The sequence below is a fragment of the Spinacia oleracea genome, chromosome 4 (assembly GCF_020520425.1).
Source record: "Spinacia oleracea cultivar Varoflay chromosome 4, BTI_SOV_V1, whole genome shotgun sequence".
NCBI classification, from domain to species: Eukaryota; Viridiplantae; Streptophyta; class Magnoliopsida; order Caryophyllales; family Amaranthaceae; genus Spinacia; species Spinacia oleracea.
Window position 1 is genome coordinate 61937242 of NC_079490.1, and position 14610 is coordinate 61951851.

The 14610-nt window shown below is 37.2% G+C and overlaps 1 protein-coding gene, 1 long non-coding RNA gene and 1 other non-coding gene across 3 annotated transcripts; 1 reads left to right on the forward strand and 2 right to left on the reverse strand.

Annotated features, from left to right (window-relative positions):
• Positions 1–761: 761 nt before the first annotated feature.
• On the forward strand, positions 762–3188 carry LOC130471581 (uncharacterized). The gene is made up of 6 exons (XM_056841789.1): positions 762–1091; positions 1179–1261; positions 1328–1719; positions 1767–2149; positions 2237–2380; positions 2871–3188. The coding sequence occupies exons 1-6, from the start codon at positions 762–764 to the stop codon at positions 3186–3188; spliced, it is 1650 nt and encodes a 549-aa protein (XP_056697767.1).
• A 406-nt stretch (positions 3189–3594) lies between these two features.
• LOC110796850 (uncharacterized) lies at positions 3595–9263 on the reverse strand. Its single transcript, XR_002535687.2, has 3 exons — positions 8905–9263; positions 7151–7224; positions 3595–3920 (listed from the first exon to the last, which is right to left on the reverse strand). It is a non-coding gene; the product is annotated as an uncharacterized lncRNA (long non-coding RNA).
• On the reverse strand, positions 8328–8419 carry LOC130460521 (small nucleolar RNA snoR69Y). Its single transcript, XR_008920378.1, has one exon. It is a non-coding gene; the product is annotated as a small nucleolar RNA snoR69Y (small nucleolar RNA).
• Positions 9264–14610: the final 5347 nt, after the last annotated feature.

A 14610-nucleotide genomic window follows, 5' to 3' on the forward strand; every position in this document is an offset into this window, starting at 1 on the left:
TTGTATACTAGATTGACAGTGTGGTTGCATGAGTTAACTGTTTTTAGTTTGAAGGAGCTTGTAATGAAAGGGATGAGTGGAAACATAGGGAGGATTATTGAGAATTTCAGTGTATGGTTTAGGCTACATGGGATGAATTTGACTAAGGGTAGGAAAATTATACACACTCATGATGATATAGGGAGGTTATTGGAGACAAAAGATGGGTCTAACAGGGTGATTTTGTACATTATTGAGGAATCCAAACCAGCTTCTATTAGCCCATCTATTACCTACAAAACTACTACCTTTAAACCACCAAGACCACTGAAACAGGCTACACAAAGCAATCCTTCTGGGCCACAAAGAACACTGACCCAGCCCATTACAACCAAACCTGCTGGCCCATCAACAGTGAGCCTAAAACAAGTGAAAATGGAACCACTTCAGTCACAGAAGTTTTCCCCAGTTAGGAGAAGCCCGAGGCTTGGTTTTGATCCAGATGTATTTACATGGAAAAGGGTACAGGGCCAAGTGAGAATCCATCCACTATAAAAGAACCCAACAAAACCCAATTAAAAAAACCAATTGCTTCAGCCACTGTCAAAGCAAGTGTTCCTAAACCCATTCCCTCAAATATATCTTCAGCTAATACTCACACTCCAAGTACATAACCAACAAAAATCCCTCCTCATACGACCACCACTCCCACAAAACCTTCAAAAACACCTCTGCCTGCAAACCCACCTCTTCTTAGACCAGATTTGAAGAACTCTACCCCTATGAGAAAGAGTGTAGCACAGAAGGGGAAAAAGGTGAAAGGAAAAGCAGGAAAAGTAGGGAAGAAGAAGGGGAAAGGAAAGAAAAAGGATCCTGGGGGCTGTTTATTGGAAGATGGATGCAATGATGAGTTTGGTTATTGGTCTGAAAGTGATTTAGACTTTTCAGATTTAGATGCGGAATTTGAACCATGGGAAGAGGACAAAAAACAACTAGAGGAGGATGAGTTGTTCTGTGAGTCATTGTCTACTGTGTTGAGGGGAAATAAGAGGGTAGATAAGGTTGCAGCACCTGAGGTGGAGGTAGATAGGGTGGCAGTACCTGAGGGTAAGGTAGAGAACTAGGAAGAGAAAGTAAATGAGGAGACAGGAGGGCAGTCTAGGCCATCAATTGTAGAAGAACAAGTGGATCTAGAACAGGAGGTGGATTATGATTCAGAGGAGCTTAGAAGTCTTTGTGGTTCAGATGATGAAGTAGATCCATACCCTACCTTTAATCCAGAGTCAGACTTCAAGAAATAGATTGTGCTCAGTTTGGGTTTGAAGTTCCCGAGTGTTCATGCTGTTAGGAAAGCGATAAGGTATCATTCGATCGAGAACCACTACGATTACTACCTTCTTCATAATGGAAGGAAGAGGGTGAGTGTGTATTGTAGGTATAGATGTAATTGTCCATGGTATAAAAAGCATGCGAATCTTGTAAAGTGTGTGTGTGATGATCCTAATAAGTGTAGGTTTAAGATTCATGTGAAGAAACTAAGGATAGAAGAAACGTTTCAGATCAAGTCTTTAAGGTTAAAGCATACTTGTGGTGTGGTTCATTCAAGTTCTAAAATCACATCAAAGTGGTTAGCTGAGAAGTATTTGGAGGAGTGGAGGTCAAAACCATATTGGAGGCTTGTGAAGTTTAGGGAAAGGGTTTACGAGGAAACGGGGCTACATATTGGATACTACAAGTCATGTTTGCTAGGGCTAGAGCCAAATTGATTCTGTATGGGGATGCTGCAGATGAGTATGCTGCTGTGTATGACTATGGGTATGCAATTCTTCAATACAATCCTGGTTCTTCAGCCTATGTACAATGCCAGATTAGAGACAACCCCACTCCGTTCTTTCAAAGATTGTATGTTTGTTTTGAGGCTGTCAAAGTGGGTTTTAAGAGTGGATGTAGGCCTCTAATTGGAGTAGATGGTTGTCACCATAAAGGGGCTCATCCAGGAATGATCTTAGCGGCTGTGAGCAAAGATGGAAATAACAATATTTTCCCCGTAGCTTGGGCAGTGGTGGAAGTTGAGAATGCTGACAGTTGGACATGGTTTCTTGATTTGCTGATGAAGGACATAGGACACCATGACGGAGAAGGATTGACTCTTATGTCTGATAGGCAAAAGGTAATCTAGTTCTATTCTTTTGTTCAATGAGGTACAGTTTCTGGATGGTTTACTAACCCTGTATTTCTGTTTGTTGTTTCAATTCAGGGACTATTGGATGCTATATTTGTTGTGAGTTCAAAAGCCGAGGTCAGATTTTTTGCTAGACACATATGGGCTAACTTCAAGAATAAATTCAGTGGCACAGCCTATAAGGACCTGTTTTGGGCAGCAGCAAGATCAACAACTAAGGTTTGCTATTCTTCAACTTTGTTGCATTTAGGCTTTCATGTTAGAAATCGACTCGTATTCTTAGATTTAGTTGCATTTAGGGTTTCATGTTAGAAATCGACTCGTATTCTTAGATTTGGTTGCACTTGTGATTTTATTTTAGAAATCGACTCGTGTTCTTAGATTTGGTTGCACTTGTGATTTTATTTTAGAAATCGACTCGTGTTCTTAGATTTGGTTGCACTTGTGATGTTATTTTAGAAATCGACTCGTGTTCTTAAATTTGGTTGCACTTGTGATTTTATTTTAGAAATCGACTCGTATTCTTAAATTTGGTTACTTGTGATTTTATTTTAAAAGCATATGTGTTTAGGGTTGAAAAGTAAAGCATGCTTCTTGGACACGTTCGCGAATCGTTACTTGGACACGTACCCGAGTTGGGACTTAGTCTCACTAAAGATTTATTATTGTTTGTTGATGTCATCCTTGTTTTTGTTTGTTAAATGTATAGCATTGGCATGATTCTTACATGGCTGAAAACAAAGAGCTAAACGAGGATGCGTATAACTACTTTAGTGGCATACCTCCTGTGCATTGGTGTAGACATGCATTTGGATCGAATTCTAGGTCTAACATGTTTCTCAACAACATTTGTGAGACATTTAATGCTGTGATAAGGGAAGCTAGGGATAAACCAATAATAACCTGCCTAGATTGGATTAGGAGGTACGTAATAAGAAGGAATGGTGAGAAGTGGGAGGGTATTCAAAATTATGAGGGGAGGTTTATGCCATTTGTTGAGAAGGTTTTAGCACTACAACATAAATGAGCATATGCAACGCCTCATAACCGTTACAAAAGGCCAAATAAATGTTGATATAGACCTATTGCAACGGTCTATCAACCGTTGCAGTTGTTGTCGTTGCTTTAGGTGTATTGCAACGGTATCCTTCAGCTAACACAACGGTGCCTTGACAAGAGGTATAGACCGTTGCTTTAGGCTCTATTGTAACGCCCCATTTTTCCAATCGTAACGGCTAGAACAGTTTTACAAGAACTGTTGCATTACATGTGTTATAACGGTCGTTAACATCTAATGCAACATTCATTAACCATTACCGCCATTTGCTTTTGACCGTTGAAACAGGGGTAGTGACTACTAGCTATTTTTTTGAAAATGCAACGGATATGAAGTACTAGATTATTGCATGCATTTGTAATTGGGATAGTGCATATATAAAAATTAAACACCTGCTTTTTTAATTAATACCTATAATAACACACTGTTTAAAGTCAAAATGCAAATCTAAGATGATAAATTTACATTTTTAATGAGACCATAAATATAAACATTTCCAATCTCTTGAAATTCTACAAAATGAATTTAAGTACTTTCCTAGTACTTATATAAGCATCCCCAAAGTAACGTATTACAAGTTACTTACGTATCTACGATCACAAAAACATACATCAAAATGGCCAACTAATTACACATCCGAGATCCATGCACCACCAAAAAGTTATTTTTCCTCCATATCTAATCCATTTGTTCTTCAACAACCTGTAGATTAAAATATAAGGAAAGTAAGGCGCAAGACTCAAAAGTCAAGTCTTATAGAACATAAACATTTCCGTTAAATGTCAAAAAGGGCCACAACGTAACACAAATATTTCCATTATTTTCTTAGCAATTATGAGGACACATCTCACTTTCACATTGCTAGTTAACTTTAGTAAACTCAATCGTAAAACGTCAAGTTGTTGAGCCACAATTACTACACACGGGATCAGAATTTACAAGACAACAAATGCAATTTTATAGAACCAAGCACCATCGGGAAGCACGTCTGGGCAGTTGAGAGAAAGGAGGAGAACCTTCGGGTCAAAGAGGTTCATGTTGTCTACATTAACAAGGTTACTAACGATGTGTATATTTATCTAGTTTTGAACAAGGAAGAAAGTCAGTATATGAATAGACAAGATAAGTTTTGGAAGAGTTTGTGGAGCATGAAATTCTTCCGAAATGGAAGATTTTTATTTGGTATTTTGAATAGAGCTCTGGCTACTAAAGATAATCTTCGTAGAAGACAGATAAACGTAAATGCAATGTGTGTATTCTATGCAGACCATGACAAAACTAACTCTCATCTCTTTGGAGACTGTCTCTTTGCTACTCACATTTGGAGGGCTTCTGATTTAGGTATCTCAACCCTCAACAATGAACATTTAGATTTTCTTGTTTGGGTTAGGAACTTCCTGCAATTCTTCTGGAAAGAATAGGGAAGGGAAAGACAAGATCAATGATGTTTGTTGCCGTGCTCTGGTCCATCTGAATCCATAGGAATAATGTGATATTTAGGCACAATAATACTGATCCATAAGAGGTTATGCGAATAGCCGAGAAGAAGATAAAGGAGGCTCTAAATGCTGCCACGCTTACGAAGCACCTGGTGGGACATAAGCATGAAGCGGTAGCAGTTCATGATCCTAATGCAAGACTTGAGGGTGTCCTGGCAAGTTCAAAGGATGGAGACGAGGCTATCCTTTATGTGGATGGATCATGGAAGAAAATAAGGAAGAAAAACTATGCTAGGGCAGCAAAATAATAATGAAGTAATTGCTAGGAACGAGATCAGAGTTGAAGCTTGCAATGCTTGGCAAACGGAAATGAAGGTTGTCTTGATAGGGATGAAGAGTGTGAGTGAGCTACAGACCAGAAGAGTTAAAGTCTTTACATACTGTATGGAAGTAATCACTGCATTGAAGAACTCTACCACTTGCAAACTTGAACTGGTTGCTCTTTGCAGTGAAATTAAGAGCATGGTTGGCATATTCGACAGTTGTACTATTGTTAAGTGTAACAGAGATAGAATTAGAAATTCCCATGAGCTAGATACTGAGGCTAGAAAATATGGGTAAAGTTTGTAATTTCAGACAAAAAAAAAAACAAAGTTACTTAGGATTTCAAATTGAACCAGTCTATTTGGATCATTTTCACCAGTAAGGATTTGCTGGAAAAGGACACTATCTATTGGAGTATGATTATAAATGGGTATGGATTACATGGAGACGGAGAAGGTGCAGTTTCTCTTTTCTCAAAGATGGAAGATTCAGGAATCAAACCTGATAGCAACATATCGTAGTATCTTACCAGCCTGCAGTCATGCTCGGTTAACTGATCAAAGGAATATTATATTTAATTCAATGCAAAAGAAGGGGATTTAACCAACTATTGAAGATTATGAGTGTGTTCTGGATATTCTTAGTAGAAATGCTTGAGCATATCACATTGTTAAGAGAATGACGGGTGGAGCCTCAATACTCGATTCTTTGACAGGTGCTTGTATGGTCCTTGGAATTGTTAAAATTAGAGAAAGAGTAGGGGAGTTTCTTATTTATACGGAGCTTGAAAATGTAGCAGGATATGTGACACTTCATGACATCTAGGCTGGTGCTGGAAGATGGAAAGATGCAAACAAAATAAGGATTATAATGGAAGAGAGAGGATTATCAGGTTCTTTCAATATCTTTTTTTATATGTTAATACAGAGTATTGAACTAAAATTAAACGGTGGAGTTTTTTTTTGAAGGTTAAACGGTTGGAGTTTGAATGGTTGAAGTTTATTTTATCTCAAGATTAGTTAGTTATAAGGTTTTTATTGATTCTTTTTCTCACATCATCTTTGTTTTTTGCATCCATATGGACATATATAGGGTGTCTACAACTCTACATTTCTTCATTACATCAGAGATTCCTAAATTCAAAGGCATTACCTTTTCATATTTGAGATTTTTTATAACTTTTATTCTAACCCTTACCTTGCTAAAACTTTAAGTCCATAATCTTTTACTACCCCTCTTGATTTTTAAACACATTTCAGATATTATAAAAATTTAATACAAAGTACAATTTTCTGTGTTTTTCTCAGTTCGATAAAGACCCACAAATGTTTTAAAAAAAAGGTTGTCATTTTGTAAAATAAACTCCATAGGTCATTTGATCAAATTAAAAATATTAAAACGAAATATAAACCGTGTAACGCACGGGTTTAAAACTAGTTTACTTAATAATCGTTCAGTTTTCATCTTGGTTTCTAAAACATTTCAATCCCTTTAACAATCTAATTCTATACTCTACTATGTAATATTTTATCTTAATTAACCAAAATGAAAACCCTACAAACAGTGAATGACATGAGGAAAAATTAAAATTGAAAAACCAAATTCAATAAAGACTCAAAAAAATATTACAAAATAAATTAAAAAATCGACCATTTGATAAAATATAATATTCTCATTTGATAAAATTCGAAAGAATGACTTTGATACAAATGTAAATCATGCATTGCACGGGGTTAAAACTAGTTCCCCTATAATATCCATTGAAACTAAGAACTCTTAGGATGCATAACACATTGTGAAGTCTAAACTCCTTGTGTTTGTCTGACTATTGTGCAATGGATTTTCCAGGTTCAAAACTTAAAATACTGTAAATAGATTACTGCAAATTGTGATTTTTATATTTGCCAAGTTTTTGTACATATATATATACATACGAACTATGGTGTACATCAGTTTCATAAATGAAAACGGATCATTCCCAGAATTTCAAGCTTTCTTAAGGTGGTCGAACTCAGCTTATTACCAGTTGTTGCCTCATGTACTAAATCTACAACTTCAATCTACAATTAGACCCACACAAGGATATGGCAGTAAGTTTTGTGCAAGGGCTCAATTTAGAGAAAAACATATACTCAGTAATAAATGAAGTTTGCAGGTCAAAGAGAATACCTTCAGTTCGGACAACCCCTTGTTGATCCTCTTTTGGTTGACTGGCAATCCTCCGGGATAAGTCTCCTAGCTTACTGTTAGAAAAGCAGTAGCAAAAAACACTTAGTTGTGGTTCTATTCAAGATAAATCCGAATGGACTGACTTAATTCTTAAATCGGATAACCTTTAAAAACATAGCATACAATAGTATTAATTGCACTCCTCACGCACAAAACATCGTGATTACTCCTAAGTTAACTTGAATAGAAAGCAAATAACAAATTAACAATTACCCACCCACTGCCCACCCGTAATGCTTAAAACCTGCCTTGTTAAAACAGGAAGGCCATTATTAACACAAGGAATGGAAAGCAAAGCTAACTACCTAATTAACTTAATTAGCCCAAATCCAACTAATCAGCCAATCGGAAAACAAATCAGCAATGCAGCTCCACAGATTTATGCTCAGATACAAACAAATTGGAGACCATAAAATCCAAGATAGGAAAGAAGTTGAGGAATTGTTCTTTGGATTGTACTACCATGATCTGTGTCACCCCCTAAGCCAGACAATTTGTGATTCGGACAGACCAACAGTGCTATGATCTCACTGCCAAGACTCAACGCCCCAAAAGGCCTTGCAGCAACGAACTAAGATAGCCAATTTGCACTTTGTTTCTTCCCGTAATGTCTCCTTCCTCTCTCCTCTGTCCTTACAGCCACAAAACAGGACGAATACATATGTATTACCTGTCCTATTTCCCTCCCAAAAAACAACACAACAGAGGCTAACCTACCAAAAGAAAGGCAAACAACCTACAACAAGAACGACCAAACAGCCAGATAGAGCAAGAAAAAACAGCCTAAAGAACTAAACTAGCAGTTTCTCCCCATCTTTACTTCACTCACCAGTTCGCACCAGCAACAAGAAGAACAAAAGATCTCAAAGAGCTGGGATTAGATATTTGTCATAATTGCTCACAGAACATTTAAAAATACAACTTAAAACAATGCATATTGTTAGAGCCTTAAGGGGTCTTCTTACACCATGTTTGTTTTATGAAGAATTGAAAACGGTGTTATTAATTTTGAAAAACTTTGAACGAAACCGCAGTGCAGCATTAGTGTGTCCAATTGTTTCCACAGTCCTGTTCATCTTTTGTGAGGAGGGATGTAGGTTTGTGCGAATTGATTCATTCTAAAACTCAGACAAATTAACATAGTATTTTCCCGGATCTACAAAAGGTCTCAAAGAGTTGGGATTAGACATTTGTCATCATTGCATCACACAAAAAAAATAAAAAATACAACAACAACAACAACAACAACAGATAAGATAAAAACAGATTAATACATCATCCAATTGCCCTTGTTCAGAAGGAAGAATAAAAGATTATGTTTCCCACTTCCAAGCAGCAACACAACAGCACAGAGAAACGGGGAAGCCCAACAGCAAGCCAAGAACCAATCCAGAAGGCAACAACAAGGCAACCAGAAAAAATATTAGAATTTCTACTAGGCATTTCGTCGAACAATTGTTGGGCACTATCAAAATTACATCTTAAACCCTAAAACACTAATCAAAAGAGTATAATTCGTGTAGTATTGTTGTTAAACATTTATGGAGAACAAAAACACTATGATAATTTCAATTTTATGGGTTAGGAATAGCTTAAATTGAGGCAACTCTATGCAAGTATAATTCGTGAAAATTGATGATATTTTAGGGGTTAAAGGATGAAAAAACTTAAGAATTTAAAGGTTGAGAGCATACCTGAGACAAAGAGCAGTCCTCGTTGAGAAGGTCGTCGGCGTTTGTATTACAGCAATGGTCGTGTATCTGCAAAGGTCGCCGGCAATGGAAGCTTTGGAATCTTTATGGTTTTTTTCTTAATTTTGTTGCTTTAGTCTGGGAAGAATAATTCAAGGTCAGGCAGATAATTGAGCGAAGAAACGAACAAAAAGGGTTTAGGTTTTTTGTCCGAGAAAGAAGAAGGATTTGGGTTCCAGAAATTTTGTTGCTTTAGTGTTTTTTTCTTCTGTAAGGAATTTGGGTTCTAGAATTTCCCAAAGTTTAGGAGGGAAATTACGCGCTAGGGTAAATTGCATCAGCGCGCTAGCTAGTGTAATGTACATAAAAATTCAATCAAATGCATCAGCCGTTGCTATAATATATAGAACCGTTGGGCTAGATGGAGTAATGCAACGGTTCAAGGGAACCGTTGCAAAACAGCGTTGCAATAGAGTAGACCGTTACAACAAACCGTTACAAAAGCACAGACAGTTGAAAACAACTGTTGCAATAGAATTAACCGTTGCAATAGACCGTAGCATATGCTTGTTTATGTTGTAGTGTAGCTTGGGTTTCTGAAGCATCTTTGAATTGTATAGTCTACCCTTCTAAATTAGATGAGTGGGAGGTGGAAACTGCTTTTGATAGGCATGTGATATTTTTGAAGGAGTTGACATGCACATGCTTTAGGTGGGAGTTAACGGGAATACCATGTCCACATGCTTATGCATGTATTGTGAAGAAGAGGTGGAGGCCTGAAGATTTTGTTCATGAGTGTTACTCAAAGGCCAAATACTTAGCAACTTACTCGCCTCATATCAAGCCAATGCCCGGGATGAAGCAGTGGAAGAAAACAGATTTGCCTCGACCTTTGCCTCCACTGTTAAGGAAAATGCCAGGAAGGCCTATGTCACACAAGAGAAAGAAAGAAGCAGGTGAGGATGCTGAGGAGAGGTTTGTGAAGCGAGGGAAAAAGCCGAATAACTTCTCAAACTGTAAACAACCAGGCCACAACAAAAGAAAGTGCAATAATCCACCTGGTGTTATTCAGCCCAAGGAACCAGGGAGGGATCCCTCCAAGAACCCATGGGTTGTTGCTGACAGAAACAAGAGGGCTGCAAGAGTTTTAAGGGTGAGTTTTTGTCATGTATTTACACTGTTTGCAAGAGTTTAGAGTTGAATCTGTTTCTGTGTTTCTGTTGTCATTAACAATATATGTTCCTGTTGTGTATGCAGAGGTATAATGCTGAATCAGTCACTCAATCAGAGCAACAAAACTTATGTGCATCTACCATGCAATACACATTTAATGCTCCACCTCAATCCAGTCAGACAGGGAGTTATCAACCTCCTCCACTCAGTCAGACCTCAAGTCAGCAACCAGCTCAGACAGCAAGTCAACATCCAGGTCCATCCAGCCAAATATCAACTCATCAACCTCAAAAATCACTCCCTCCAAAACTCAGACACAAATTGCAGACAACAAAGAAACCAGTGTGGCATATTTAAGTATTGTGTTGGTTGTAATTCCTTTGAACAAGTAGTTAAGTATTGTGTTGGTTTCTAATTAGCAACAAGGTTACATTTTGGCAATGAAAATTCTAATTAGGTGCAAGGTTTACATTGGAGCATTGTGTAAATATTCATTTGCCCCTTAATTATATTTGACGTTCGAGCTCGGCTCACGCGTGGCTCGTTTCAGTTAAGTGCAGGTTTAACAAGTTGTTGTTCTTGTTGTTCAGTTGTTGAATTGTTGTTAAGGAAAATAAGATGATGTTCAGGTGTGGTTCATTGAAAAAAATTTGTCCTCCATTTAAACTAAGTCAATGGACCAAAGTTGACTCCCGTTGACTTCGAGGAATGTTTGAGTTTATAGGCTACTTTACCTAATTTATAGGTTTATCCTCTGTGGTGAATGATAGGTGAAACAAGCACATATACTAACCAAGTTTTAATTGGTACACAATTTAAACGGAGCTAATAATCGAACACAAGTTAATGCAAAAAGATATTGTCATAAGCTAGAATTACCATTATTAAATGATTAGAGTCAACTAATGTCAACAACATTACATTACATTCCATCCAATTTCCCGTTCCATTGTCGCGTTTACACTAGAGGAACTTCATTACAAACTTCAACACGCAACAAACAACTAATCCTACAACAAACCAGAATACAGAATGGGCAATTTGTTGGCCCTTATCCTCTGTCCCCTTCATTCCAGCCACTCCACCATTGCATATCCTTTCAAGCCTCTCATTGGCAGCAACAAGAAGGACTATGTCATCCTCTAACTTCTGCAATTCAGTCATCATGATCCTCAACTCTGTTTTCAGCAATCTCTTCTCCACCACCAATTCATTCGTCACGACTCTTTGCCACTCCACAACATCAGGATCAACCCAATAAAACCAGCCACAACCTTTTCTACCAGTGTGAACATCAAAGAACTTACAAGTCAAGAATTTCCTCCCCGGGTTATCAATTGTCCACGATGTCAACATCTTGGATGGAATGCCACAATAACATTTTTTTGAAGCACAAGGAGACCCACTCGACATCCTGCAACAGTTAAACACCTAATTATTAGTATTCGATTTCTCAATTGAAAACCCCCAAATTGCAAATAACGATCACAATTGAAAATTCAAACCACGAACACCCACATTTTTAGTCAATTCAAGAACCCAATTTTGCAATGTAGTTGTTTTCACATGTCAATTCAAAGGTTTCAAACGCTAAATTTAGCAAAATGATTCGAATTTAATAAAATTGAACAAGAACAAAAACCCTAAATTGAAAAAATAAACCCAGAAATTGAAGAACAAGAACGAATTTAATGCACTCACCTTTAGGTTACTCGATTCCTCAACCAAATTGCGAATCTTGCTTTGAGAAAAAAAATTACCCAGATTTCTTGATTTTTTTTCGAAAAATTGGCTGAATGTGGTTGATAAAGCTTTACAGGAAGTTTAAATAAGGGGGAAATGGAGTTAAAGCAGTTGAATATAGCCGTTGGAGGTGGGGCCCACAAACGGAGGAATTTGACAGAAACTGTTACAAGGTAGTGTTACTCAAACTAAACAAACTTATAAGGTAGCAAAATTTAAAAACTTTTTTATAAGGTAGTAATTCACAAAACGTCCAAACTTAAAGGTAGTGTTGCACAAAATTTCCTTTAATTAATTAATCCGATTATTTTCCGAAAATAAATAATGAAAGAAATAAGTAAATAATTCAGAAACAATATATATATATTTTTTTTATTGAAAAATTCGGGAAATTCAAAAATAAATCTTTTTTTTTAAATCCGGAAAAATCCAAAAAAGGAAAGAAATTAGAAAAAATTTAATTCAAATTGTTCGAATTTAATAAATTCGAGAAATTTTAAATAAAATCAAATAAGTTTTTCAATAACTTTAAGTAATTGGTATGTGGCTTTTCAAAATATTGAATACTAAAAAATAACGTTTTGACTTTACGAAAATAATTTTCGAAAATTCTAAAGTTCCGCAAATCCTACTCAAATATTATGAATTACTATCAAGTAGTTTCTAAAATCGTAGTTTAAGGATTTACCACTTTGCACTATTAATTAATGCAAAGCAGCTCTCAAACTAGAGCTCTGCAAATACCACTTTGTAGTATAGCTTCCTACAAAGAAGGATTGAAACTATGCTCTGATACCACTTTGTAACACCTTGATAATTCCTTATTTTTATAATTACCTTTTTCCAACTAATATAAAAGAATTACCAAGATATTACCGCCACCGTGATAACGGCTAAGGCTATTTACCAGAATTACGCAGCAGAAATAACGAACTTTCAAATCAAATTAAATAGTTAATGATCACTTAACAAACTGGAACCATTAAGGCCCAAAACCAAAGTATTAAATAGTTCAAAATCCATTAACTAAAGTTTAAGTAATAATAGAGATAGTCATGACTAAAAATCAAAACAGAGTTATTAAATGCAAAAGATGAAATAGTCTCTAGATACTATTTCCATGATAACTGCTCCCGCAGGTTATCTCTACCAACCTGCTTATTGAAAACTTCTCCCCAACAATGCAAGTGCAGTGATGGATCATCATAGGGTCATTAAGGCAAAGGCCATGACCGAAAGACATGAAGCACGAAGTCAGCAAAAGCTGAGTACGAACAAGCTAGAATGAAATACTAGTCTAACATGCTTCACTCAACAATAATGATAATCCACATGCAAAAGCCATTCAATTAAACAATTAATCATGAAGACATACTCGAGACTTGACACGACTCTTATCTCATAGATTAATACGAATTAGCTTCGAACCCGTAAAATATAATAACAAAGACCACTGAGGGAAACTGAGGGTGTTGGGAGCCCACCAAGCACCATATAACTAAGGTCGGGCATTCTACCGACAGTCGGACCATGCCGACGGAATTCCTACGAATTTTTTAAGCGATTAACCAAAAGAATGAAACAACGTCTTGTATTATTCAAGGAGTACGAGTTTCTCCGACGCGACTCCCCCCATTGTTCATACTCAAGGTATATACGTTACAAGAGTTTTGAAGCTCATTCGGGTTACACTTTACGTTAATTAGTATGTTATGTTCAAGACTCAACCCAACGACATAACATGCAAGCAATTCAACAATTACACAATTAAACCATGACACTTCATTTTAATCCTTTAGGACTTCTGATCAAACATAGGACTCGAGTGAAATTACTCCCATTGTTCCTTCTCAAAAACACTGTTTGAGATAACCCGACATTGCCTGTTAACAAGCGGGGGTGTGCCCTTAGCACGAATAGTCCTTAGTTCAATTCACATAAACTCCTTAAATGTATTCTACACGGCGGTAGAATAAACAATTGAAGGAAATGTGTCCTTCACCCAAGGTGCATTAAGTCTAATACCAAGGTTCAGATTAATTACGAACAATTAATTCAGTGAGATCAAGTGATCGGAACAGCTAGCCGGAGTAATGCTTCAGATTCGTGAATTCTAATCTATATTAGGCTCACAACTTACTCTTGACTGAACCTATAAGGTCACACCAATGGCATGTAACAAATCACCGGATTAAATAAATCGGAAATTCCTTTAATAGCTTTTCGGGAATTAGTTCGAAAAAACATAATATACAATACGACCTTGCATCCGAATCGTATATCGTATCGCGAATATTCGTAAGCTGGGCGAAACGAATAATCGTATCGTACGACGGTGATTCGTCGTGTACGATACGATAAATAATAGCCGTAAGGCGTTTGTCGCGAATACGAGCCGCAACGGAGCTGTTGGCCCGTCGAGCCAAGCGCGCATACGCGCAAGGCCCAACGAGCCAGCAAACTCGCATGCAGCAAGCAAGCTGGCCCGCGGCACAAGTGTGCGTGCACAAGGGGCAGCAGCAAGCAGCGAGCAAGCAAGCGAGGCCCGTGAAGGAAATATGTCCTTCACCCAAGGTGCATTAAGTCTAATACCAAGGTTCAGATTAATTGCGAACAATTAATTCAGTGAGATCAAATGATCGGAACAGCTAGTTGGAGCAATGCTTCCGATCAGTGAGTTCTAATGGATATTGAACTCACAACTTACTCTTGACTAAACCTACAAGGTCACACCAATGACACGTAACAGATCACCGGATTAAATGAATCGAAATTCATTTAATGGCTTTTCGG

Coding starts and splice junctions, on each gene's coding strand:
- LOC130471581 (XM_056841789.1), top strand. CDS start 762: ATGAGAAAGAGTGTAGCACAGAAGGGGAAAAAGGTGAAAGGAAAAGCA. Junction 1,262..1,327: donor TACCCTACCTTTAATCCAGA/GTCAGACTTCAA, acceptor TCATGCTGTTAG/GAAAGCGATAAGGTATCATT. Junction 1,720..1,766: donor TATTGGATACTACAAGTCAT/GTTTGCTAGGGC, acceptor GGGATGCTGCAG/ATGAGTATGCTGCTGTGTAT.